Source organism: Lutra lutra, chromosome X (genome assembly GCF_902655055.1).
Source record: "Lutra lutra chromosome X, mLutLut1.2, whole genome shotgun sequence".
In the NCBI taxonomy this organism is placed as follows: Eukaryota; Metazoa; Chordata; class Mammalia; order Carnivora; family Mustelidae; genus Lutra; species Lutra lutra.
The window spans coordinates 89,488,135-89,516,051 of record NC_062296.1 but is presented as its reverse complement, the minus strand read 5'-3'; the positions used below and the strand labels follow the sequence as shown (position 1 = coordinate 89,516,051).

At 50.0% G+C, this 27,917-nt stretch overlaps 1 protein-coding gene and 1 long non-coding RNA gene across 8 annotated transcripts in view; one reads left to right on the top strand and one right to left on the bottom strand.

The window, feature by feature from the left end:
* Positions 1 to 860: 860 nt before the first annotated feature.
* On the top strand, positions 861 to 16,449 carry LOC125091625 (uncharacterized). Of its 3 annotated transcripts, none has more exons than XR_007124721.1 (5): positions 861 to 1,442; positions 7,695 to 7,807; positions 8,421 to 8,537; positions 12,067 to 14,937; positions 15,707 to 16,449. It is a non-coding gene; the product is annotated as an uncharacterized LOC125091625 (long non-coding RNA). The 3 variants fall into 3 exon arrangements; XR_007124724.1 differs by lacking the exon at positions 861 to 1,442 and adding an exon at positions 4,940 to 5,872; XR_007124723.1 differs by lacking the exon at positions 8,421 to 8,537.
* Positions 8,964 to 27,917, bottom strand: part of GPM6B (glycoprotein M6B) — a 41,511-nt gene continuing 22,557 nt past the window's right edge. For 3 of the 5 annotated variants that reach the window (XM_047715308.1, XM_047715310.1, XM_047715311.1), the window contains 6 exons: positions 23,349 to 23,535; positions 22,846 to 23,002; positions 16,613 to 16,784; positions 14,840 to 14,913; positions 13,860 to 13,925; positions 8,964 to 11,057 (listed from right to left, as the gene is read on the bottom strand). In XM_047715308.1, coding sequence (XP_047571264.1) covers positions 10,908 to 11,057; positions 13,860 to 13,925; positions 14,840 to 14,913; positions 16,613 to 16,784; positions 22,846 to 23,002; positions 23,349 to 23,535 — 806 coding nt within the window. In that variant the 3' untranslated portion in view covers positions 8,964 to 10,907. Of the gene's footprint in view, positions 11,058 to 12,287; positions 12,539 to 13,859; positions 13,926 to 14,839; positions 14,914 to 16,612; positions 16,785 to 22,845; positions 23,003 to 23,348; positions 23,536 to 27,917 lie in introns of those variants that run through there. The other 2 variants (XM_047715309.1, XM_047715312.1) reach the window with 1 other exon arrangement.

The window sequence follows — 27,917 nt, the reverse complement described above, 5'->3', positions numbered from 1 at the left end:
ATTGAATTTTTAAAAAAAATAGTAACTGATTTGTCAAATGCATTAATAACTAGTATGTCGAATGCATTAATACTAGCATTAATAGTAACTGATTTGTCAAAAGCTTTAATAACTAGTTAAAATAGATGTATGTCACAGAATGAAGCAAATGTACTTGTCAGTTGCATCACTGGTCTCTTTGGTGTGTGTATATGAGCTCTTACAGATCTTCAGTTGTGGCCATTTTTAAGTCTTTTGTCCTTTACAGTTGTTGTTTTAATCTGATGCTTTTACGACACATTTCTACAAAAGTGTTTCATCTTCAAAGAGATTCATGACAAAGATATTGGACAGGTGCTCTAGAATACAGGTTTTCAATTACTTTAAGATCATAACATTGAACTGGGTAAGAATTTCTCAAACTCTAAAGGAAAACTGATTGCTTTAATGCTTTCTTTTCTAGATTTAAAAGACCCTCCCTGCTTCCCCTTCTCCTTTTAAGCTGTCTGTAACTTAAAATAATTTGTACCAATGATTGAAGCATTTTTTTTCTTTTTTTAAAAGATTTTATTTATTTGACAGAGATCACAGGTAGGCACAGAGGCAGGCAGAGAGAGAGAGAGAGAGGACGAGGAAGCAGGCTCCTTGCTGAGCAGAGAGCCCGATGCGGGGCTCGATCCCAGGACCCTGAGATCATGACCTGAGCTGAAGGCAGAGGCTTAAGCCACTGAGCCACCCAGGCGCCTCTCTCTCTCTCTCTTTCTTTCTTTCTTTCTTTTTAAAAAGATTTTATTTATTTATTTGACAGAGAGAGACAGTGAGAGAGGGAACACAAGCAGGCTTCCCACTGAGCAGGGAGCCCAATATTGGACTCCATCCCAGGACCCTGGTATCATGACCTGAGCCAAAGGCAGACACCTAATGGCTGAGTCACCCAGGCTCCTGTTTATCTTTTTTTCTTTAACTGATCTGTCCAGAATTCTGGAACTCATATTAAATAACCGCCTTTTCCACGACAATATATTTGCATCAGATCAATGAGAATCTGTTCTTTCTGTATCAGGATGTCTCGTATACCTAGCCCCCTGCTTCCTTTGATCCACAGTTGGTAAAAAGGGATTTTTTTTGCAAAAGCCCAAACAAAGCCATAGGGAATAATAACACTTTGGTGGGACAATCTTCCACAGTGTGCTCTTGGTAGATGAAAGCATTGTCATCATCTGCAGGCCAGAGACATTTGTCATTAGAAAGATATCTCCAGAAAGACACTTCAACCCCATGGACGGGCCCTGTCAGGGACTGTTAATGACCCTCATGCTGGCTGACTTCTCGGAATATGCTCTTGGGTCCAGGTATCACATCTAAGCAAGTGCCAAGCCCTGAGTGGGCACACACTGTCTGGTGACCTGAAAGTAAACGTTCCGGAAGCTGATACAGACGCTAAAGGCGACCGCTTTCCCAAGGTGAGCAGACCAGACCTGTATGCCTTTTTCTTGCTGCTGCTTGTTTAATTTCTTCCTCTCTTGTTTGGGATGACAACGTTCTGACCCATATTTCCCAGCCTGTTGCCAAAAAGGGAAACCTCTGTGGCTGTCGAATCTGTCCAGAAACTGACAGGTTTATTATGTCAGACATCCCTCGGTCTTCTGTATCACCAGTTGTCTTAGTCCCAGAAGCCACTGTTGATTATACCGGCATGTTCACGGGCGTTACCTGTCAGACAAGGCCATTTACAGCGGGGATTCTCACTCCTTGTTTCACGCTTCCTCTAGCCATAACTGGACTAGGTCAGTCCAACACCTGCACCTTTGCCAATCGTATGACGGTGGCACCCCCACATTCTTTTCCTTCTCTCAGTACGATCCATTCCCCTGCAAGGGAGCTACAGATGGGCTACTTGCTCTTTGGAAGACTTTCAGAAAAGACCCTTTCAGGATGGGATGGGCCCTCAGAATGTCATGCCGGTTCCTCTGATTCCTGTCTTGAAAAGGTCAGTCGGGGGTGCCGGGGTGGTGCAGTTCTTAGAGTGTCTGCCTTCAGCTTAGGTCATGATCTCAGGGTCCTGGGATCAAGCCCCATGTTGGGCTCCCTGCACAGTCGGGAGTCTGCTTCTCCCTCTCCCTGCCCCTGCTCATGCTCTCTCTCTCTCTTTCAAATAAATAAAATCTTTAAAAAAAAGTGGTCCATCAGGGAGTTCCAGCAAATGGATCTATCACTGAGCAGACCTCAGCTGGGGCCCTCCGTACCCCCCCGCCCAGTTTCATTTTGGTCCACACTGGGTGGCATTTCCCATGGGTGTGTGAGCGTTTAAATAGCTGGCAAGTCGGAGGTCAGTCCTTACCGGGATGTTTAACTGTCCTTGTCAACATCCATAATAAATTAGAAGCCTCCCCTGTTAGTCCGCCCCATGGAACCACCACAGCCACCCGAAACAGGAACTTCCAGGAGCCGTACGTGACTGCTGCAGGCAGGCCGCCCTCAGGAGTGCCGGTCTGCTCCACGGCCAGAGCAGCAGCTGTCCAGCAATGATCACCTGACTCACTGGCAGAAGTGGTTTTGGATAGTTGGATGGCCCTTGCATAGCTGCTTGATACACGCGGAGGGGTTTGTGCAATCACGGGTCCCCCCACCCCGCCCCCCCGTAGCACATGGGTAGGTGCCTCCGGACAGGACGGAATCCAACTGTAAAAAGTTGGGGAGCAAACACAGTGGTTGCAGCACGTTCTACCTGATTCTCCATGGTCCCTTGATCTGTTCAGTGGCTGCCTTCAGGCCTAGGGTCCTAGTTCAGAGCCATAATACAATTCGGAATTGTTTTGCTACCTTTTTTTCCCCTTAAGATTTTTATTCGAGGGTGAGTGCGAGGAGGGGGAGAGACTCTCCAGCAGACTCTGCTGAACATGGAGCCCAGTGCTGGGTTCAATCTTGACCCTGAGATCGTGACCCGAGCCAAAATCAGGAGTTGGAGGCTTTAAACGACTGAGCTGCCCAGGCGCCCCTGCCCTGCTACTTTTAATTCTACTTTATGATTTTAGGTTTTGTGCCTATGGCCTGTCAAACCTTTGTGGAAATGATATACCCAGTAAAGAGACGCTGGCTCAGTGCTTCGAGCTGATCTGGTGTGTACAGCTGTGGCCAGATAGAGCCTTTGGATGGGAAGTGCCTGGGAGTTCTCCCTCCTAACCTTCTCATTACTCAAATGGGGCCTGAAATGGCTTGTAACTGCTCGGCGTTGGGCCTCTGACGTGGGGCGTGACAATCGGGAAAAGCCCTTCATGGCACCAAGGGACAAAAGCCGTGAATACAGAGAATTCAACTCTTGATCAGTTAGGCTTTTGGAGAAAGATCTTGATCAAAAGGGGGAAATGTGAAAATAGAGGGAAACTTGATTTAGAATGGAGTCCGAACGCCCTGGAGGGGATGCTCTCACACACGAACTTTCTATCCCAGCTCACTTCAGACTCCCAGGCAGGAAGAAGGTCACTTTATGGGCTCAGCAGGAGGAAGGTTTTCTCCTTGCCTGGCAGTTGCCTAGCTGGTGAGAAACCCTGTCACCACCCTGAACTCTGGCGTTCCTCTAAGAGACTTCTGTTCTTCCTCCTTTTTTCTCTGTAAGGTTCTTCTCCTTTGTTCTCCAGACTCTGCCTATAGCTTGTATGGCTCAAATTGCAGTTCCTCTGCTAGTCCTAAATAAGCTCATTGTACTGGTAAAATAACTGGCTGTTTTATTTTTAAGGTTAACAGATGGAATGTTCTGTAAATGTCAGTTCAGTCCATCTGGTGCAATGTGGTGTTGAAGTCCAGTGTTTCCTTATTGATTGATTTTCTGTCTGGATGATCTCCATCATTGAAATGGGGTTTTCAAGTCCCCTGTTGCGATCATATTGCTGTCTCATTCTCCCTTGAGGTCTGTTCATATTTGCTTTATATGTGTATGTGTTCTGATGTTGGGTGCATCAATGTTTACAAATGCTGTATTTTTTTTTTAAAGATTTTATTTATTTATTTGACAGCGAGAGATCACAAGTAGACAGAGAGGCAGCCAGAGAGAGAGGAGGAAGCAGGCTCCTTGCTGAGCAGAGAGCCCAGATATGAGGCTCGATCCCAGGACCCTGGGATCATGACCTGAGCTGAAGGCAGAGGCTTTAACCCACTGAGCCACCCAGGCGCCCCTACAAATGCTGTATTTTTTTGATGAATTTATCCTTTTATAATTATATGATGAACTTCTTTTGTCTCTTGTTAGTTTTTGGCTTAAAATCTACTTTCTCTGATTTACGTATATCTACCCCTACTTTGGGCAATTTGCATGGAATGTCTTCTTCCATCCCTTCACTTCCAGTCTCATGTGTCCTTAAAGCTTAAGTGAGTGTTTTGTAGGCAGCATATTTATGGATCTTGGTTTTTGTTTTTTCTGTTGTTTTTTTTTTTTTAATTCATTTAGCCACTGTGTCTTTTGATTGGGGGAATTGAGTTCTTTTATATTTAAAGTAATTATTGATAGGTACAAGATTACAATCACCTTGTTGTTGTTTTCTGGTAGTTCTGCAATTCCTTTGTTTCTTTCTCTTCCTTTGTATTTTGATGATCTTCAGTAGGGGTATGCTTGGGGTCTCATCTTTGTTTAAGAATTTACTTATTTATTTGACAGAGTATATACCAAGGGGAGTGGCAGGGAGAGGGAAAAGCAGGCTCTCCACTGAACAGAGAGCCTAACACGGGGCTTAATCCTCGGACCCTGGGATCATGACCTGAGTTGAAGGCAGACATCTAACTGACTGAGCTGCCCAGGCGCTGGGTTTCATCTTTTGTGTATGTGCTACACATTGTTGCTTTGTGATTACCATGGAGCTTACATACAAGGTATGTAACGTGGTCTTTTTTTTTTTTTTTTTAAGATATATTTATTTATTAGTGGGTGAGCAGGGGGCTGGGCAGAGGAAGAGGGAGACGATCTCAAGCAGACTTCCTGCTGAACGTGGAGCCCAGTGTGGGGTTCAGTCCCACAACCGGAGATCATGACATGAGCCGAAATAGTCGGACGTTTGACTGAGCCACCCAGGCGCCCCTGTAATAGTCTAGTTTTAGCTCATAACAACTTACGTTTGAACGTCTACAGAAGCTCTACATTTATACATTGTTTCCACTTTTTGTTTGATATTCATTTGCAAATTAGTTAATTTTTAGTACTTTTATCTCTTAATCTTCACACTAGAGTTGTGATTTACCCAACACTGTTAAAACATTAGAGTATTCTGAATTTAACTGTATGTTTACCTTTATGAGTGAGTTTTATACTTTGATAGGGTTTCCTGTTACTAATTAGCATCTTTCCATCTCAGCTTGAAGAACTCCCTTTAACATGTAAAGCTGATGTAGTGGTCATGACCTCCTTTAGCTCTTGTCTGGTAAACTCTCTCTCCTTCAGTTCTTCACTCACAACTTTGTGAGTGTGGTATTATTCCTGTTTGGCAGTTTCTTCTTACCAATTGGAATAGACCATCAAGTTTTTGCTGACAAATCTGTTGGTAGTCTTACGGGGTTTCCTTTGTATGTTGCAAGGTTTTCTCTTCCTGCCTTAAGATTCTTTACTTTGGCCACTTCAGTTACACTGTGTCCGTGTGCATTTCTTTAGATTGATACTTTCTGGAACTCTTCAGGCTTCCTGACTCTCTGACAGGATGAATTCCACTGGCCTGTTTTCCAAGTTTGCTGATCCTTTCTTCTGTTTGATCTAGTCTGCTGTTGACCCATCTACCGAATTTTTCAGCTGTTCCTGTGTTCTTCAGCTGTATGATTTGATACTTAATTTTCTCATTGTTGAGATTTTCGGTTTGTTCATGTGTGGCTCTGACCTCCATGAGCGTCTGTAGAGCTCACTTCGCACTCTTAGGTGAGTCACTTCTTTCTATTTCATTACAGTTTGGTTTTGGAGTTTGACTTTTGTTGAGACCACAATCCATCGTCTCTTCGTTTTCCTTCATGCTGTGTGTTGACTTCTAGCCTGTGACCAGACACCTATCCTAGGCCAGAGAGGTCTTGGGTAGGAGGTGCCCAGGTCAGTCAGGCTGGCCCAAGCTCTTGGTTGCTTCTTAAATTTTTGTGACCGTCTAAGACAATTGTTTTGTTCTTGGCGTTTGCTGCTAGTTGAGTGTTTGTCAAGACTGAATAGTGTCTCTGCGGGGAAGATCACAGCACACACATGCAGTCTGAGTAGAAGCCAGACTCTCAGCCACTGGGAAAGTATGGAAGTTACGCCTCTTTCTGAGGTCAGCTGTGAGATGGGTGTTTTTCCCATCTTCCCTAGGCCGAGTTCCTCTGCACTTGGCCAAGGAGGTAGGGGAGTTGGGGGAGTATTGCTCCTGCACCCATTAAAAACTGCTTTTTCTTTTTCTTTTTCTTTTTTTTTTTTTTTTTTTTTGGCTACAGTCCTGTGAACTCCTGAGTGCAAGCAGCATGGGCTGTCAAGCCGGGTGCTCCAGGGATATGTTGGGTGGCAGCCACGAAAACTAAGGCCCAATGTGTATAAGCTCCTTCCGGGGAGATACAGGCACTTTGGAGTGGGCTAGAGGGGAGTGAACAGAGGAGGCATCCGCTGGCTTCCCTGTTCTCTGGTGGCTTAGCAGGCAGCCCCTAGATGTGTGCTAAATGTAGAAGCTGGACTCTGAGACAAGTTTTTAATATATGCAAACAGAACCTTTTCAGGGAAAGATCAAGAGATAGTTCTCTAGGGCTGGTTAAGCACCATTTCCTTGTTAGTCTTCTGGGCCTGGGCTCATGGCTACAAGCCCTGCTGGCTTAAAAGAGATGTTTCAGGATGCCTGGGGGAGCTCAGAGGGTTAAGCGTCTGCCTTTGGCTCAGGTCATGATCTCCAGGTCCTAAGATCAAGCCCCATGTCTGGCTCCCAGCTCTGTGGGGAGTCTCTTTCTCCCTCCCACTCTGCCCCTGCTTGTGCTCTGTCTCAAAGGAATAAATAAAATCTTAAAAAAAAAAAAAAAAAGCCATTTTAGGGGCCCATCTCTGTTAAAACTTGAGGCACTAAATGTGGGGTCCGACCTGTTCGGGGGGAACGTTGGGGTTGGCAGCTTCCGGCTGATTGTGCGGCATCAGGTCAGGGTTGGGGTTTATGGTAAGGGCTTGGCTGAGCTTTTCCTGCCCATTTCAGTGTGTAGAAGAGTAGTGCAGCCAGTTGGATTTTTTCTCATCAAAAATGAATCTGGGTGTAGTGGTGTATTTGCTGTGTTCTGGGGAGGAGTTCAGGGGCCTCCTGTGTCCCCATCTTGGGCCAGAACCCTCAACTCACTTCTTAACACGTTTTGATATGACTCAGTTCTTCCTCACCTTGTATTTTTTTTTTTTAAAGATTTATTTATTTGACAGACAGAGATCACAAGTAGGCAGAGAGGCAGGCAGAGAGAGAGAGGAAGGGAAGCAGGCTCCCTGCTGAGCAGAGAGCCCGACGCGGGGCTCGATCCCAAGACCCTGGGATCATGACCTGAGCCGAAGGCAGCGGCTTTAACCCACTGAGCCACCCAGGCGCCCCACACCTTGTATTTTCAAAGACCTCATCTAAGTAACTCATTGTATATTGCTTTAGAGCTTGGAGTTTGATATCTTCATTTTTCAGTCAACTCAAACTCTAAGCGGTATTCTTAACATTCCATATCAGGACAGATCCCATTTAAAGATCAGACGCTTCTTAAGTACTTCTTAGGTGGTCGCATCCTCTAGAAGGCTATGGATGCGTGACGTGTGACGTGAGAAGTCCCCAGCCCGCTCCCCCCAGACGATACCCCCTGAACACATCTCTATTCATACCTTCCCCAGGTGGGTCAAGTTCCAGTATCGAGACAGTGAGGAAGGCTGGGGCACAGGTTGTAAAAAGGATGTTCTTGGCCCAACCTGACTTAACTATGTTTGTATTTTTGTTTCCTCAAAACTCTCTATAGTTTTATTCATCCTAATAATCATTTTGAGATTTTGCACAAACATCTGAGGGCAGATGCGCCCTGCCCTGGCTAGAGCAAGAGGCGTGCTTTAGGAGAAGATACTAACAAGGGGATCATTTCTTTTAAATCTTCTAATAGTAGGACTATCCTAGCATTAAAAAGCCCGGAAAGGATTTTTTTCAAGTTTTTTTACTGTGGAATCTTTGTCATTTTTTAGTGGACTTAAATTGTGACTTTGTTTTCATCTCTTTACCAATTTGGAAGTCAAAGTTCACAAGGCAGAGTTAGAGAAATGAATGGTTGCTACTCTGTCCTCTAGAGGTTCCTGTGCTCTGTGGCCGGATTACTGTCAGAGAGACTGCATGTGATCTCATCTAGACATAGTTTATTATGTAACTTAAACAGCTGCACAAAATGCTACAAAAGCGGAAGATTTTAAGTAGTGTGACAAAGAGCATATTAATTGGGGTCCCGATTGTTCTTCTGCCAAGGATCCCGAGGTGGCATCTCAGTTAGCAACAGCCGTGGCTCAGTAAGTGACAAGGGCTGGTGGTCCTTACTCAGAAACTTCAGATGATGAAAATCCCAGTGCCTGATCATGCTAACAGGTAAGTAAACAGAACAGACAGTAAAACGAGATCCTAAGTAACAAACTTAGCTCTGCTGCTTTTGAGCGTTAACTGTTAGATCTAGAGTGGTGGTCCCCCCCCCCCCCCACCGGTCCCCGGATCTAGATCTTTTCTACCATGGGTTCATAAAGGAGCCAGTGGAACATGGTCCCTTGGGAAGGCTCAGCATTGTTTTTACTTTCCCCACACTTAAGCTTTATATTAATCCCGTATGTATAATTGCTTTTATTTGCCGATGCTAGTCAGAAAATTTCTATACTTCACACAACTATAGAGATGGGGTGGCATCCTCCTAGAAACACGATTTCCATCCACATGTGAAATCTTGATCATGCATACTATTGAAAAATGACACCGTACTGCAGCCAGAGAAAGAAGAGTATTTATGTATGGTAAAAAGGCAAGTGAGTGAAGCTATACCTTTATTGCATTACTCTTAGTACATCCACAACTATTTCCACCTAAATAGATCTTTAAAATAAGCATACACAAGTATTGACTATTATCTACAAATATTTATTGTAACACTTGAATAGAACTACAGGAAGCCCTTGGCACTGATAGAAAATATTGATTCACTGTTAGGTTACAAAAATTTATACATAGCAAAATTTAATGCTCTTTACATAAAAAATATTAGACTACTTAAACAAAAAACTTTCAAAAATTCCTGGTAATAGCTACCAGAATTAGAAAAGTAAAATTAGGCTTGAGACACTGCCTGTTCTAGAACACTGGACTCTAACAGCACCTCCACTGCTGGAAAAAAAATATTTAAGTCTGTCATGCAACAGGAAAACAAAACAAGCTATTCTGGAACAACTGTTCTACACGGAAGAGAGCTTCTCCCAGTTAAAAGAAAAAAAGTCAAGATCCAAATAGGCATTTTTAGGCATTAACAACAACAACAGAAAGAATCCAAATGAAATACTATACTTGATGTTCAATTTTAATAGCATCTTGATAAAGGTATGCTTCCTTTCATTTTAATACATTTCTGCACATGTATATGTTTTAAAATCCAGGAAACAGCCAAACCACAAGTTAATTCTTAACATGAATATACATAGTTAACCCTATATTATGCAGCCCCTTTTAAAAAGCACTGATGCACCCAACAGTTATATGTATCATTTCATAAAGAACAACACAAAGTTTACCGTCACTAATATCCAGTACCTATAATCACTTAATGTTCTGGAACACAATGATTTAGAAGGCAAGTTTCTTTTGAAAATGGCTTAAACTCAAGCAGGTGTTTTTTTGTTTTTTTCTTTTTTTATGTTGAACATCGAACTTTTATTATTCCAGGAAAGATTTTAAAAAATGAAATAAATACCAACCCTAATTTAAATCACTTAAGTATTCAAGTCTATAAAAGTAGGAGGAGGTCTGTGGTCTACTTGTAATTAGGTTTTAGATAGTTGGTATGAAACTGTAAACTTGCTATTCAGACCACATAGAAATGGTTGCGAATGGTGGTCATTTTAATAAGGTAACACTTTTTAATTAAGAAAAACATTGGTGGAACAAAAGTCTGTGAAGGATTTGGGGTCTCCTGTTGTAAAATAAGTTCCTAGAAATTTAAAACAAATACTCATTAAGGCAGAGCTGACATTTATTTCCCAGGAAAGAAGAATGACAACTGGGCCATTTTATTTAAAGGAAATCTATTATAAAATTGATTCTGGAAAGCTTGTCAAGGAGTCAGAATCCAGCTTCTTTGGGGGTAGGTGTAGCAGAATTATAGTAGCTCCTTTTAGCATTATTGAAAAATAGATTTCTGATTGGGTCAGGAGATTAATGTAGGCTGGACCCAAGGGGTAGGGAAGGCAGCTAATTTTAAAAAGTCAATTGTTAAGAATCACATTTTCTTCGAGCCAAAGTTTAATAAATGTCAGCTGTCAGAAATGGAACCCCCCCCCCATTTCATTTTATTCCCCATAGATGAGTGACTGGAGGACAGATGGTGTATGTGAATTGATGGTCACGTTCCTTGATGCTGGGGCACAGCCTCGGTCCCTCTCAAGGAACAGGCCATGTCCCCATCGCCTGTCCTGGTAGGATCGCTCTACCGATAAACCTGAACATGCCACCAATTTCAGAAAGATCAACCATCCTTTTGTCAAAGTGTTGCCTTTTAAAATGGCTCACATGAAACCCCCAACATCTGCTCTAAAGAAAAAGATTGACCTGCTGGAAGGTGTTCCTAGAAATACATCCCAGCAGCTGGAGCCAGACAGTGAAGTGGATAGGCTGTTTGGTGGGGTACACATCTGTACTGCAGAGCAGCTGTCTCGGCAGTGGGCAGAGCTGTCAACGCGTCGGCCGTAACGCTCTGGCAAACACTTATGTGTACGAATTGAGTTGTTCTTTTGACCGAGACTGGATATCTTGCAGTTCCTGTTCTTCCTTTGCTTTGATATCCTGGTAAGCCTGCATTTTGCTTGCATCCTTTAAGTAAGCCCAGTTAGAAGACAGTATCATGAGGAAGTGGATCTGGAAAAGAAGGGTGAGCATGATGGCTAGTGAGCATGTCAGGAGGCAAAGCAAGGTGCTAGGCGGTTAGACGGTCTGTGCTGTCAAAGGGGAGAGGGTTATTCTGGATTAATACTCATTCTGCTGTCAGAGCCATCCGATCTGGAGGCATGCTCTACCAGTATGCTTAAGAGTGAGAGGCTGAAGAAAAGTTAGTATACAAACACAATGAACTGAAAAAAAGAACGGCTAAAGTTATTAAGAAAAAGCGAAAATGAAACAGGACAGGGTTGTTTTGTCTTGTTTTTCCTTTACCGTTTTGGGAGGAATTTTAACTAACGCAGACTTTCGAAACACCTTGTGTGCTTATCTTAAAAATCAGGGCAGTGCCAAGCTCTTAAAAATCAGTTCCCAGAAGGCCTACAAGTGAATGATACTTATTTTGAGTAACTCATCGACTGCGGAGTTAACAGGAAAATTAAGTGACTATCAAGACCAAAATGCAGACCTCTAGGCCCAGCGCGCCATCTGCGTGAGCACGTGCGCAGTAGCACACCTCCGGTTTTCGTTCTAGGCCTGCCGTTAGTGCAGGTTACCGGGGTACAAATCCTTCTTCTCCACAGTGGAGGTGGCCAACCCTTCTCGCCCGCTCCTTTTCCTCATCTGCCCTGCAAAATCTACATCTCCGGTTCCTCCGATTTCCTTTTCAACATATTTGAGACTTTCCGATCCAGGCCCCATCGCTCTTGCGCTCAGCACCGGACGTGCGGGATGAGAGCCGGCTACCAGCAACCAGACACTCCGCACCGAAACGCACCAAGGCGAGGTTGCTGAGAAAGTGTGCTGCGGAGAGCTACACGCCCCACGTACAGATCCTGGTCCCACAGAAAATGACAGGGTGCCCTTGCTTTTTCTTCACATTGTCCTCTAGCTGGGTGGGCTAACTGGAGGGGCCTGTACTGGGTAGTGAGCCATGAGATCAGAAAAAGAGTTGTAGTCAAATTTACAGTGTGTTTGCCTTTTTTTTCAGAGTCGATGAAAACGCGTCTCTCTGCCATCTCCTCTCCAGCACTGGTATTGGTTATCAAGCAAGCGACAATAACAGACAAGGCTGGTGTTACAAAGTTTTAACACTTCATTTAGAGATACTGCTCCAAGTTCAAGAGAATTAGTTTTTAACGGATGCTCACCAAGGTCAGTACATAACTGAATCCTTTCACAACGTGGAAATAGCCAGATCTCATCTTTTTGTAATTCACTCAGGGTAAGTCATCTTATTAATCTACAATGCAAAATGCGTGGACTAAAGCTATTTACAAATTCCTGTCACCAGACTGCAGCAACCTACGCTCGGCTTTAGTCAGGGAGATGTCAGGCTCCCGAGGAGCGCTCCCTACGGCTCCTCGTTGGCCTTAAGCAATTTAGAATTTAGTGCAGCAATCTTCCCGACTCTTAAACTTCAAGACAGCATAGTTATAGGTAGTAGCCATCATGTAGATCAGCTGGTGGAAGAGAACAGAACACGACAGTAAGATAACGGCAGTCAGGGCGGCCGCCCGCTTGGGACCCACGGCCTGGCTTCTTCCCCATCTATCATCACCCAGAAGGGGGTCCTGCGGGGCACACAGATGTCCTCGTGCTTCCATGCACACTGCTAGTCCTGGCCTCTGCCGTCTGGCCGTTGATGCAGAAGCCTGGGAGGTGCTGGAAGATGAGAAGCGCCAGGGGCAGGTTGGGGGCCCGTATGCCCTGGTCTTCCCCAGCCGGCCCCTGTGGCGGCACAGAGTCCGCCGCTGGCTCCTTTCTCAGCAAGAGCACGGGTCGCCCCCAGAATGGGAAAGGCCTTTGTTTGCGGGGGCCAGAAAGTTTCCCTCTGGGTCTACCAAGCCTCGATTTCTTGAACGCCCACAGCGAGCCTTCCCGACCTCTGGCCGTACATGCAGGAACCCGGGGCCCTTTACACTTGCTCCTCCTTAGCGACCGGTTCCCTATCAGCCCCTTTCCCTCCGTGCGACCATCCCTGCTCGCGGCACGGGCCTGGTCCCCGGCGGACACGCAGAGTGGGGCCCGGGGTCAGGCTCCCAACTGCGGTCAGCCCAGGCCCCAGTGGCTTGTCTCAGACTGTCCCCCAGCCGCCTTGCCGCAGGCGAGTCCGTGCTGGGGCAGGGAGGGGGTTTGCATTCTGTGATGTTGCTCTTTACAGGTTTCCTGACCACAGTGCCGAACGAAGGGCTCTTGAAAGTCTACAGAGAGCAAGACGGCTCGGAGGGGCCACGGAGCTTCCTTCAGGTAGGAGCCGTAGTGCGGACACCAGGAGCTCAGTGTTAACACCGTGGTGGTCTACACTAAATCAGGTATCTTGGAGCAGAACCACATCAAACAAGGTTATGTGGTGATGTGTTTGGCAAGAGATGTACCCAGTGGTGGCAGAAAGTGAACCCTGTGTGTCCCTCTAGAAACAGAGGAGACCACCGAAGCAGCTCACCCGTCCCGGGACGGAGGGCTACCTACAGGCGGTGCCAGCTGGAAACACAGATTTCCTGGCAGAGATGCCCGGCAAGTCCAGGCTCACGGTGCAGCTCTGCCCTAGGCCAGGCCTGGGTACTACCCTGTCGTCTTCCAGCAGAATCCAAGTTCTGCCACCTGCGCTCTGGGCCTAACAGGCAGTATGGTCTGCCTGCACCCCAGCCCCGGGGGGAGATCTACACGGGTGACATGGAACCGGGCTGCGTCCCGGAGGTGGGCCGCAGGAGGGCATGTCTGGCAGGAGAGCCTGGAGGGAGGGGAGCGGCGCTAGGCAGGCGCGGGGCCGCGGTTACTCACCAGGGCGATGACGGTGGCGCCAGCTCCGGCGCACGCCACGATGAACAGGTGGTAGGACATGTAGAACTAGGAAAGAACAGGGCACCGGGTGAGCGCTATAGGCGGAGGGGACGAGCCTCTACCTGGTCCTGCTCCTCCAGGGCTGCTTTCCCCGGGGCCGCTCCCTGGTAGGGGTGGGGGGCTTGCTAAAGCTTCCTGAGGCCCGGGCTGTACCCACGACTAGTTGAATCTCAGTGATGGGCGGTATAATTCTCCTCATGACCGCCCTGTGCCGCCACCCTTGGGAGCCCCTGCTTGGAACCAGGCCCTGGTACGGAGAAGCCAAAGGGCCGACGACGGAGGCGGGGCTGATGGTTTCAGTAACTCGCGGCTTTCCCAAAGCAGGCTCGGATTCCCCGAAGGATGCGAGCTCCCCCTGGCGCCCCGGAGAAACCGCTCTAACCAATGCCGAAAGCACGTTCTAAGGCCTGAGTTTGAAGCAAAGTGGGTTAGGGTGTACTGTGAGCTAAGAGTGAGTGAGAAGTAGTGATGACCAGCTCTGACTAGATTGAGAGGAATTTGTCTTCTATACAAATTCTAGGGTTTTTTTAAAAGGGGATCTTTTCCATATGAATATTTGCATTTGTCCCGTGATAAATGTCCCACTTTGAAAAACCGTGTGAAGGCAAAAGAGAAGAATCTACGTGTGTTTTCAGATGGAGGCAGTTAGGGTCACTCAAATCAGTGCCCGAGGAGAAAGCTCTCGGTGTGCTAAGGATCCTCCCTGAACCTGCTGGACCATGCGAAAGGGGCATTTTCTGGGTCAGAAATGGGTGAGTATGGGTGAAGACAGACTGTTGGTTTGATCTTAAAAAGTCTGCAGAGAAAAGCCTTCCTTCCTAGCATCTGTACCACCTCCTGCTCTGTCTCCCCAGGAGGGCCCTTCCTCAGCCGGCTCCACCAAGCAGCCGTGTCCAGGCCCTGACAGGAGAAGGGTTTACCTCACTGGTGTTGCAGATGTTCTCGAGGGCGGAGCCGCAGATTTTCCCTGGGAAAGCATTCCATGGGATGATACCTGTCAGGTGAAGCCCAACAGACGGTTAGTGGTCGGTTAGTGCCGCCCCCTGCAGTGCCCCTTGCTCTCGCCCATCCCCGCCAACCTCTGCCGGCCAGGTCGGAGAATCAATAAGAAGTCCTACTCAGCCGGACAAGAGCAAGTCAACTGGTCCTTAAGTGCTTTAAACTGCTTTGATTTCCCTGCCAATTGTGCTTGCTTGAGTTGACCTCATATTGTAAAAACTGATTTTCCAACCAGTTAAACAGCTGGAGGACAGCCACCTTCATACAGGATTTCCCAGTCCATGGACTTCCTACCGAAGTCCCCAAATTGAGGGTCTATACTCAAAGTTTATGGAATTTGGATTCTGTAGGTCTTTTATATTCATTTCCACTGGGATTGGAAATCCAGTTGGAAATTTAAAAAACGGAAGCATGGTGGAGTCCATCCCCTGAATCCCCGTCCTGCCTCTCTGCCGCGCCATGGGCCACCGGGTTGCTGGTCTCTGTGCCGTGTACTAGGTGTGTGCTTTTAAATATTAAACACAGCTCAAGTTACTCTTCTCCCAGGAGGTAAGGAAGGCTTTCTTTAAAAAGTGCCTTATGCCTTCCATCCCTGCCATGGGCCCAGAGATGCTGGAGGAGAACGGGCAATGACAAGTCCCCACGCTGTCCATGAAACCAGTGATTTCACATAGAGAAAACTTAAAAATAGGATCGCTAATGGCCAGAAGTGTTGAGTCAAATATTTAAGAATAAGGGAGTTATATACATCTAGACATTCACAAACACTTTTAAAAAATCATTTTTAGGCTCTGTTTTCAAACCATCAGGAAGACTAGTGCAGCTGAACCTTGGTGTTTATGAGAAAACTACTCCAGTGGGCAGTCCTGGGCAAGTTTCTCATTATGTTGTAAGAAAAGATGTTGAAGCCAAGCCCCATGGGAAAAACAAGAAGCACAAATGAAACCGTCCTCTCTCCTGAGAAATCTTGTCTTTAATTTTAATGAAAAGTCCCCCCCCCCGCCCCCGCCTTGCTGTTTCTGCCAGGAACAAGGTCCCTCAGCATCTTGGCAAGAAGCACTCATTAAAGTCCTGACTTGGGAGGCTGCCTCTCAATTTAATTGACAGGAAGAGCAATGGCCCTTCTGCGGCTTGTCAAAATGAACCAACCTTAGCTGCCCATTGCAAGTATCCCATTCATTAGAAAATGGGCTTGAAGGGGTTTCCAACAAGCCAGATTTTATTGAGTTCAGTCTGATGACTTTAAACTATGTCTGGATTTTGTTGCGTTTTCCAGGAGAGCTGAAGTTTAAGCATTTGGTCATTTTAAAAGCCCTGATTTGAAGAGTGGGACATGGAAATTAATTGGACTACAGGGTATACACAATATTTTGGATAAAGACTTGAATGGTACAAAACTGAAAAGAAATTGAAAAATCTGTAATCTTTTGATGTCCAGAAGATGGATTATAATGCACTGCTACTTGGTAACCCAGTTTGAAAAGTTTCCTTTGCTCCATACTTGAGAATACAACAAAAATCTGTATTACAACTAAGAGTGTAAGTGATGTTTCCCTCCAGAAAACAGAGCACACGTTAAGAATAACGTATGACAGCGATCATGGTGATTCAAAAAGCCACCCGTGTAATCACTCAGGTCCAGAGGGCTGCACAAGAGGCTAGAGGTTCCGTGGGGCAACAGAAGGGGATGGTACCGTATTGTCGGATGTCCACGCAGATCTGCTCCACAGCGGCCGTGCCGTTGGTCTGCGGTGACTTGATGACCTCACAGGTTGACCAGATGTTGTAGAACATAAATACGGGCACGGCGGAGAAACCAAACACACCCAGCCAGGCCACTCCCAGCACGTAGGTGAGGAACACGAACTGAGCAGAAAAGGAAGAACAATCATTACTGCGGGGGGGACGGGGCAGGGTACAGCACCTGGGGGCACAGTGCTCACACAGCTCTGGCTGGATGGTGAACCCGGGGGCTGCATTCCAGCATCGCCTGGGCCACAGGAGCGATGGGCACAGTGACAAGGAGAGGGGAAGCCTCTCCTGGGCCAGGGCAGTCACGCTTTCCGGAGCTCCACGATGGACAGTGTGACCGCCTGTGCAGGTCCCCTTCTCAGGAGCTGGCCGCCCACCTGCCGCTCTTTCCCGGACTCATCATGCAGAGCGTCTGGCTGCTTTCACGGGCCTTGATGTTCTGCTACGCAAGCGTAGTACGGTGACAGGTGCTCCAGGAAGCCCTCTCTCGAAAGGAACTTCCCTAGTTTCACAGGCCCGTGAAATCACTAAATGCATTAGGTAACAGTCTGAAACAGCCCTGAACACAAGCTTAAGGCAGTGTCTGGTACAACAGCCCTTTCCCTCTCCGCTGTCATCTGGAAGATCCGCAGCAGTTCTGTGCGCACGGCCGCTCTCCAGCCTGCCCTGCACACGTGGGCATGGACGGCTTCGGGAAGAACCTCGTTGGGGGGCTAACAGTTTTCAGAGACTGGTGAAAGCTGTTCCAAAAACGTCAGATCGGGCACCCACGGAGCTTGTGGGCGATGCTCTGCCATTCTCATTGGGCGCTTCTCTTCTTCAGGCGATGCTCAAGACCTGCAGACCCGGTGTCCCTTTCCATCCTGCAAGAAAGCGCTGGAGGAGCTCAGGGCTGCTTGGGGGACAGCCTCACACCACAGGAAACTGCAGAAGTCACCTTTGCTTGTATCTCAGGGGCACGGATACTTAGAGGCTTTTGCATTTCTAGGGAGAGTAAAGCCCATTTCAGCAGTTTCACACTCCCTGTGGGCCCTGTGCTTATGGATGGGCTGCTCCAGACCAGGCTGCTTTTTCCTTACCCACCCTTCAAAAGGATTTTTGCAGAGTTATTAAAAAGAAAAGACTCGAACATGGCCTTCCAGAGGTCGTCAGGGCTCCGCAGGGCAGGCCTGTGGAGAGCGCTCCTTGCGGACCTCTCCTGTCCTGGGGCCGTAGGCCTTCACAGGCGCTTCCAGAATGCGCTCCCCAGCAGCGGCTTTCTCATAATGGACCGGTGAGCACCGGGCCTGCTCATGGACAAAGGGCAGCTTCGCTGTCCCGGGTGGGCAGAGCTCACGGAGCTTTCTGGCGGAAGCTGGTCTGCCCTAGCTGTCATCAGGCCTCCCGGTCACCTAGCATGCTCCAAGGCAGGTCTGTTCCCCGGTCCCCTCAAAGGTACCATCCTGCCTCCAAGATACTGCCGTTTGGTTCCAGACCATCACAGTAAAGCGAGTCAATTTAATTTGGGGCTTTCCCAGTGCAAACTCCTCTTTATACTGTAGTCTGGTCAGTGTGCAAGAACATTGGGTCTGGAAAAGACAAGGTACTGACCTTTAAGAAAATACACTTTATTTATTGCTCAAAAACGCTAACCGTCACCTGAGCTTTAAGTGGGTCCGTCTTCCGGCGGGCGGAAGGTCGCTGCTGGCTGCTCGGCAGTGACGTCTGTGCGGCAGATGCCTCTTCCTTTCACTCCGCAGTGCTGCAGCAGGCCCGGCTGTGCGACAGCGTGTCACCACCGAACCGCTTTCAGAACTGGACAGAGTCCTCTCCAGTGCCGCGACGGCTTCAGCAGGAGCCCTTTCCGTCCCCAGCCGCTAGCCAGAGAATCAGCCTGCCCTTTGCGACTCTGAAGCCAGGCGCTGACCTCTCCTCTCCAACTACGAAAGTCCTCGGGGGCCTCTTCCTCCAGTGGAAGGCTGTTTGGTCTCCACTGGAAATCCGCGCTGCTGCACTTGGCGCTCTGATGTTGCGGGGTCGGCTTCTTCCCTTAGGGCCCGCGAAGCAACCTCTGCTGGCTTCCGACCTCCCTTCTGCGGCTTCCTCCCCGTGTTCCAGCTGGTCTGCCCTTCTGTCCAGAGAACTACAACGGTCTCTTCTCGCTTGTGTGTTCACTGGACTAACACCTTTCATTTCCTTTAAGAACTTTGCTTCGCATTCGCTCCTCGGCGGTTTGGCACAAGAGGCCTGGCTTTCCGCCTGGCCGGGCTCTCCGCTTTCCTCGCTAAGCTCGGTCACTTCTAGCTTTTGGGGGAAAGTGAGAGAGACAGGTGACTCTTCCTTTCCCTTGAACACCTGGAGGCCACTGTAGGGTTAGTAACTGGCCTGATTTCAATACTTCTGTGTCTCGCGGAATAGGGAGGCCCGAGGGAGAAAGATGGGGCCAATGGCTGGTCCGTGGAGCAGGAAGAACGGACCCAGCCTGTGTCAGTTGCTGCCTCTAGCAGCGTCAGACATCCCCACAACCAACAGAATAATGAGAAAGTTTGCAGTATTGTAGGAAGTACCAAAATGGGACAGACTCGAAACGGATAAAGACTTTGGGAAACCGGCGCCGACAGACGTGCTGGGCACAGGATTGCCGCGGCCGTTCCGGCCCTTCGGTGTTTCACCACCACAGCGGCCGTGAAGTGCGACGTATGAAGCCAACCCGTGTTCAAGGCACCCAGGGTGGCTTTTCAACGTTTTGGAACAGAGATTTCTTGAATAAAACTGAACACGTAAAAGAGGCAAAAGTGGGCTGTGCTGGCGGCGGGGCGGAGGTCTTCACGCCTGACCTGTTGGGCCAGAAGTCCCCTAAGTCCCCTGCGCACTCGCGCCTGGTCCCCAAGAACCGCCCCGAGTCCCGGCCCTCTCCCTCCTGGCCCCCCGGCACAGCTCTGGGGCACTCTCTACCGCCCCCCTATTGAACGCCTTTACAAGGTAAACTGAGGCACGTTAACATCTTTCACGACCTGTGCAGGCATATGTGGACACACATCTGCTGCCCTGGGGCAGCACCAGCGTGGGGAGAGGCGTCGCGAAGGCAGACACGGAGTCCAAGTTCAGACCCCATGTCACAGGCTGCTAGTGCAGCAGCTGGCTCAGGGGAAGCCTGCGGGGCACGGGGCATGGCTGCTTCTTAAGTTTCCTCTTCTGGGATTCTAGCGCCCCGACTCTGGTTCCAGTTTGCTCTCACGGGCTGCCAAGGGATTAGGGCCACTCGGGGAGCGACCTCACAAAGACTCCGTCCCCCAACATGTTCAACACCAGGCAGATGTGCCCTGCGTCGGGGCAGAAACTGGACTCCCCGAGTGAGGGGGGAACTGGCTTGAGGTCCCCCCACACATCTACTTTCTGCTGCTCTCTCCCCTAGGCTCCTGCCTTCTTTTCTTCCTCCTATGGTTGCTTCCTTCCCCGACCTAAGCACCACCCCCCAAGTTGGAGAGTAGTTGTATCTTTTTTTTAAATAACAGAGTTTTAAACTCATTTATTTCCCTGTTCTGTGGACTTCATCTTAAAAAGCCAAATTGAAATGACAGTCCCCTTTAAAAAAAAAGGGGGGGGGGTGCCTGGGTGGCTCAGTGGGTTAAGCCTCTGCCTTCAGCTCAGGTCAGGATCCCGGGGTCCTGGGATGGAGCCCCGCATCGGGCTCTCTGCTCAGCGGGGAGCCTGCTTCCTCCTCTCTGTCTGCCTCTCTGCCTACTTGTGATCTCTGTCTGTCAAATAAATAAAATCTTTAAAAAAAAAAAAAAAAAAAAAGAAATGACAGTCCCATCAGGACAGTCCCTTAGGGGATGTGGAGTTGGAGGGGCTCCTATCATCCAAGAATTAAAGGGTTAAACAAGCGAGTGGTGGGGGCTCACCCCCCCGTGCCCCTCCGGGGGCGACGCAACCAGGGACATGCCGTGTGCATGGGCACACACACGCCTCCCTCCCTGCACATGAGCACAGAGGAGGCATGTGGATCCCACAGGGGCCCCGCCAAGGCCAAACTCCCAACAGTGCCATTCCGAAGTCCCCCACATGCTGTCATTCTGGGGAGCTCACACAGTGCCACCCGGCCCCACACGGCTCCATGCTGATGGGACGGCTCCCCGTGCGCACTATCTCCCCGGCCTGGCGCTGACAGGGACAGCGACACAAAGCTGTGCTGGGCCCTGGTGTAAGACCTCGCTGATGGCACTCACTGGGCACAGAGAGGCCCCCCGCCTCCCGCAGGAGCGCTGTCCACGCGGGCATCACAGCTGGCAGCCCTGCCCTCAGGACGACCATCACAGGTACATTCTGGGGGCAGTCGTGCTATGGGAACTAAGGACTGGCCCAGCCCCTGATGGAGGACAAGACAGGCAGTGCGGCAGCCTGCCGGAGGGCGGAGCCAGGGCAGAACCAGCTATCAGAGAACTTTCCAGACCTCACAGGCTCAGAGATGCCAGCCCCCGAGGTGCCACTTGCCATTGCCTGTGGGTTCAGAGGACTGGGAGGTGGGCATTCACAGCAAGAGTGACATGGAGATAGGACCCAAGACTCTATCAGATTGTTTGCACCCTTGGAGGGGGGCATGTCCTTACATGCACGACAGTCATTACATCTTTGGCTGTTTCGCCTTAGTTCTCCCTCAAGGCTCCTATTTTGGGGTCTTCCCGGTAGACCATGCTTTTCCTCAGGGCGCTTTCCTCCACAATCCTGCCACCTTGTTCACGCCTACCACCGGTCTCTGTCATTTCCAGCCCGAGTGTTCGCAGAAACCCCGGCCCAGGGTTCTCGGTGATGTTCCACCTACTCCCCCCACGGCCTCCAGCCACTGAAAGCACACACGGCCCAGCTGGAGACCGGCCGCTCATCCCGTCCTCTCGAGATCAGTCCCACGGCCCAGTCCTAAGCGGCCAGCTCGCCCCCACTTGGTCCGTGCCCCCCTTCTTCCGCTCTGCCACAGGGGCCCAACTGGGATCTCCGCTGTACACCAGCGCCCACCCCCGGCCCCATTCTCCCAGCCACTCGGAGATGGCGCTCGCCTTCGTGTGTGGGATGCCAGCACTCCCTGTTCAACGCTGGATTCTGAGCCTGGCACTCGGGGCCTTTCCTGACCTGGTGTCTCCCCCTTCCCAAGCAGTGTCATTTCCATCCTTCTTCACTAGACCCTTCGGTTCCAGCTGGGGCACACTGCTGGCTCGCGGGAGCAGCCCCCCTTTCCTGGGGGAATCTGAAACTTAGCAGAACTGAGGGCCAGACAGGGAAGCAACACGGACAGGGACTTTCAGCCGTTTTCTTAGGACCAAGGCTCCGTCCGGGGATGAGCAGCTGCACGGACACATCCCCCCCCCCCCCCCCCGTCCCAGCTGCCCAACCCACCACCGAGTTTCCTTCTGGGACACTCAAGAAGCCCATCTTTGAAGGTTCCCCATGTCCGTGGAAGGCCTGGCCGGGACCAGGGAGGCTGTGCAGGCCACGCGCCGGCCGTGTCCCGACCCCTCGGCTCTGCTGGGAGAGCACGAAGCAGCGCGTGGCACACCAACTCACGCGTGGGGCCGGTGGCCAACACACCTAGGGTGCCCGGATGCGACTTTCACTTCGTTCCTGCATAAACCTTCCCCAGCAATCTAAGGATAGAAAACCATTCTCAGCTCGTGGGCCGCGCGGAGACAGATGGCAGGCCGGATCTGGCCCAAGGGCTGGAGTTGGCTCTGAGCTGCCTGAGGACGAGAGCCTGTGTTTTCCTCTTTGCACACCCACAGCGACTAGCAAGATCCACAGCCGGGTGCTTAGTAGAAAAAGCACTCGGTACTTCCAGAACGAATGGGACAGTTTCTCCCAGTACACCGTCTTCAGGGCCACAATCCACATTCAGAGACAAACGCGGGTGGTACAGAGACAATACACAAGTGACCTCCTTTCACAACTTTCTACTCGAAAGCCCTCGGGGCCCTTACTGCGTGTGTCTGCATAAGGGAAACGTTAGTACTCCAGCCAGGGATTTTCGTTTACCATCAATCATAAGCTGGAGGGTTTCTTCGTGCTCCCCACTCTAACACGGTGGGACGGCATCTGCGTCATGGCCTCGCTGTCTGTGACCGATGGTCTAGCCTTCACTGAATACAAAGACCCACCAGAGGCGGGACCCTGGGTGCGCGGCAGACACCCAGAGGCTCGGACTCACCATCCCGCTGATGCATCGGCCGCAGGCGGTGGTTTTGAACTCGCCGTGCAGCTCCTTCACTGCGCTCGTGGTGTAGAAGCCTTCGGCCAGCAGGATGATCCCGTACAGGAAGAAGAAGGACGCGATTCCGTAGATGACATACTGCATCAGCTGTATCCTGGGGGAGGGAGGACGACAGCCGCAAGGGCGACATTCGTCACAGGGTGAAGAGCAGACGCTGTGGGCCTCTGGAGGGCGTGATGAGGCTGTGCCACGTCCTGGGACCCCTTCCCACCCCGCAGCTGGCAGCCCCCACCGCCCACCCGACAGCAACCTGGGCCAGGCACCCCTGGGGCCAAACACTCCCAGCCTTCTCAGCCCTTCCTTCTCCTGCCTTCTCCCATGGGCTTTTGTTCTGCCTGCGTCCAAGTAAGCGTTAACCAGAAGCCTCCCTTTCCTGCTAGCAGGGCCATCCCGGGACAGTCGCCTGGTGGATGCCCTTCCCCGGGGAAGCCAGTACTTACACCTCACTCAGCAGGGCGTGGTCACTGGTGTTGGTGGAGAAGTGCTGCTCAAGGATTGCCACGGTGCCCGCCAGGGCCACGTGCCCGCAGCCACAGAACAGGGCGACCCCAGAGAAGCAGAGGATGGTGGCCACCAGAGAGGCGTAGGGGACACCTCCCAGACACTTGATGCAGCATTCAAAGCAGCCTGGACCCAAAGGAGAGAAAAGGCAGCGGTTACGGGCAAGACGTCTTGGTCTTTATCAACACCAGCCCTTCGCAGAGAGGGCTCGCCCTTGCCAGCTCCCCTCTCGCGCTCTGCGATTAAGCTCGCCATGCCGAGGGCCAGTAGGGTGGCTGTCCTCGGCTCACATTCTGGTGGGGAGGATCCCGGGGCTCCAAGAGGCGAACGTGGCTTAATTTACTCGGGGTGAGTAGCAGAGCAACCACCCGACAACGAGTTCGGGAGTAAGTCACAGTTCTAGGGCTTCCTCATTGACCTGGGGCTGGCGGGGATAGGGGTGCTGCTCGAGTGACAGGGAGGAGGGGTTGTTCCACTAACAAAGTCAACAGAGAGGACAGCAGTGAAGCTGGGTTCAGAAAAAAATATCAACATGGTCATTGTGGAAAGGTGATGGATTTCTTTGGTCCCTACAAGTACAAAGTCACCAACATCCACTCAAGTGGGTCCACTCAGGTTTCATTCATGTCAACATCAAATCCCCTCATCTCTTTAATAAAAAGGTCTGCCCGGCCCAGGCAATACCAGCAGTGCGTTATCCCTCCTCCCCCTCCTCCCACCACACTTCCATCTGCCTCCTTCCCCAAGATGTGTTCAGAGTAAGAATCCAGAACTGGCGGGTGACATTTAAGTACTTGAAGGCAAAGGAACAGAAAAGAAAAACAAAACAAAACAAAACAAAAAAACAGATAAAGACAAAATGAGAATCCATGAAGTGAAATGAAGAAAGAGCCACAGTTAACTGTTCATCTTAAGAAGATTTTTCTTCATTTTTAAAAATAAACTTTTACTGATGAGGTCCATAATGCTCCCTCCAAGGGACAGAGCCAGGTGACATTTTCAGTATGGAGACATCTCTGCTTCATCTAAAGCAGTGGTGACCTTGGGGTTAGGTACCCTGTTTGTATCATCCAGGCCTTTAAGTAAATGGCTTGCCAGGGAAATCGAACCTGAATGCATCATGATGTTTAATCGCAATCTAGAGCAGTTATTTACTTCAAGGCCAGCACATTAACCCAGCTGCAACCCCTGCCCCCAGAGTGGTCTTTCCAGTAGACAGGGAAGGACTGGAGATGGGCTGCGCCATTTTGAGAAGCATCCCATTCAAAAGCAGCATCTGTCTAAACCCACCACAAGAGAGGACTATAAACCAGATTCCTCTTCAGTTATGGAAAATAAGGAAAGGTCCGGGCTAAATAAGAAAGTGTGCTTTCTTTCACTACAAAGAAGACGGCTGGCTGTCATCATGGAGACCAACCTCCATGAAATGGGTTTATGAAACCACGTACAACGGGAATCAGTGCGCGGAACAGTTCAAGTTCACCAGCAAGTCAAGAGCTTTAGATACTTGCTATTTGGGAGCAAGGAGGATGGCGTTCCATCTCATTCTGTCATACAGCTCTCTAGGGAATGAGGGGAGGGGAGAAGCGGGCCACTGAAAGTACAAGTTCTCTCCAGACTCCCAAAGCAAGAGCAACGACAGCCCTCAGCCTCATGTCCCACTATGTAAAGAGCACACAGACCCCGGTGTGGGGCGTCGCTCACCCCTCCCCCCTTCTCAGCCTGTAAGATGGTGTGAAGATCAAGATGAACGCCTGCTTCCCCAGCTAACCAAGTCACAGCTGGTCCCCACTGGACCAAGAGACTTGGGTGCCCTTGGGACCATGTTGTCCAACAGAGCGGCTGATAAAACAATTCCGCTCCTCAGTTGTCCTATTTCACATGCTCAACAGCCACACGTGCTACAGGCTACCATACTGCACAGTAACTATGGAACATTCTATTCTCACAGAACCCTGCTTTGGAAGATACATTTTTGACTTGCTGCCTCTGCTATTTTCTGAAAAGTGAGTTGGATTCTTGGGAGTTTTAGTTTAGATTTCATGAGTTCAGTACTCTTTGGAGGCTTCCACAGAAAGACCCAATGTGCAGGCCAGGCACACAGCGGACATGCCAGCACGGACACGTCAGCTGGGCCGATGTTCAGTGCATCACGCGGACACATTCTGGGAAGACCACGTCTTTCCTCATGGCGGCAAGTGGGGGTGTGGTGGAGCAGTGCGCTTGCCCTTGAACAGCAACACTCAGCCTTCCAAGCCCACAGCTGCCACTTCAAAACAGTCTTTCATCCAAAGGGTTAGAGCATTCTGTTTCTTTCAAAGGAACGATCGCAGCTGCTCCCTGGCTCAGAAAAGACAAGTGGGGTTAGAAGAACGAAGCCATTCAGGCCCAGATTTACCAGCAGAGGAAGGCTCAAGTTTCCCTCTGAGTTCCTGCTCTCAAGGACTGCAGATACCCCATGCCGAGGGGCGAGTTTGGGAACAGCAGGGAAAACCAGGGATTGGAGGATTTGGGGGATCACGTCAATGAATGACACTCTCAGCACCCGCCAGTGCTCGTACGTTTGCAGCAAATGATTTTGTGGCTGCAGGTACTGGTTCCCACACATGACAACTCACCACATCGGTCATTGTGGTTCCACACACACAGACAAAGCTCTTTAAGAAAAAAAAATTCATTTATTTGTTTGACATAGAGCACGCACGAGCAGGGGGGAGGGGCAGATGGAGAGGGAGAAGCAGACTCCCCGCTGAGCAGGGAGCCTGATTCGGGGCTCGATCCCAGGGCCCTGAGGTCATGACCTGAGCCGAAGGCAAGGCTTCACCGACTGAATCCCCCGAGGTGCCCACAGACAAAACTCTTAGGGATCCTGCCAGCCAATGTGAGCAGAAGCTTCTGGAACACAACACAGGAAGAATATATAGGAAATCACATAGCTGGATGTGGAGCATAGTCTACCTCGCTGGTCAGTGACCTGCGGGGCTGACATTGCATGTGTGGTGGCCCCCTGACCTTCTATGAATGGATCACTCCACTGGACTTTCTAGGTCAGTCTAGAAGCTCTCTCTAGCCAAGGGTGTAAGGTATCTTTACACACAGGGTGGTCTGGGCCTATGCCACACACTTATCCCAGGGAAGCCTAAACGCTCAGAATCAGCTTTCTGACTATCGATAGCAATACTGTTTGTGCTCACGTTGACAGTACAGGCAGGTACGTATGTGGCAGAGGGTGGTGGCAGAGGCCAGGACAGTGACGTGTGCTCAGGCCAGCCTCCCAGGCATCTGCTCTGTGCTCTTACGGGGCCCCGTGCTCAGCTGAATGCACTGTTATTGCCGTCTTGACAGTCATCTTCTTTGAACAGGGGTGTTGGAATCTTCCTTCTGCACTGGGCCTGCCACTTCCGGAGCCAATTTTGAGTGTAGGCACGTGGGAGGAGGCAAGAGGCCTTCTTTTCCCTTGATAGGCCCACAGGAGCATCCTGTTTCATTTCATAATGTCCCCAGTACGGCTGAGAATGGCAGACGCCGCCTCGCTGGCCACGCCATCCTGAGCCCAGTGCCCCAGCTCTACAGAGATACGAGTCAGGGCCAGAAAGAAGGACAAGGCACAACCTCCCACTCTCACAACCATCACAGTCAAGGCTCCAAGTTCTCCTAAACCAGGAGTAGGCAAACTACATACAGCCCGTGTTTTTGTAAATACAGTTTTCCTGGAACACGGCTGTACCTGTTCATTTACACACCGCGGCCACCTGTGGCCTACAGTGGCAAGTGGAGTAGCCAGGACCCACAGCACGGGGCTTGCAAAAGCTGGACTCACTCCCCGTTCACGGAGAATGGCGGCAGAGCCACCCTGGGCGGCCATGGCACTCAGAGTGTGGTCCCAGGCCCAGTGGCATCTCTGCACGCGCTCAATGTACAGATTCTTGGCTCCGTCGCACCCCCTCCGGGGGACAACTCAGCTCGGTGCTCACGCAGACAAGAGAGACTCTTGCCCATGACTCCACTCTGATCATCACCTCCGTTACTGGGGTCTCCTGAAGGCCTGGTCTCCCCGAAGCTGTCAGCTAAGCGGAATCACAGACACGGGGGTGGATGACAGCAGGGGGACAGGGGGTAGCGACTGTCCATTCTTTCTGCTTCATTCCAGCAGTGCACAGTCAGTGCTCGCCAAGTGCCTCTGAGGTCCCAAGCACAGAGCCGGGTGCTGGGGACTCGGTGAAGGGCTAAGGTAGGCACAGTACACAGTCTAATGGAGTTTAGTCTATGGGGCAAAGGGACATTCACGCAATGGCTTTACTTCCCAAGTGCTACAAGAGCAAAGAGTGGCAATTTTCGGAGGCTTGGGGTGGGGTGCAGGGATGGCTTCCAGAACTTAAATAGGAAGGATGGATTTGAATTCATTTGATCAGGAGAGAGAAGGACGGGTAAGGGAGGGGTTCCAGGAAGGACTTAGAGCCCGAAGAGAAGTTCTGTGGTGGAAAAGAGCAGAGCACTTTCCCAGGCCC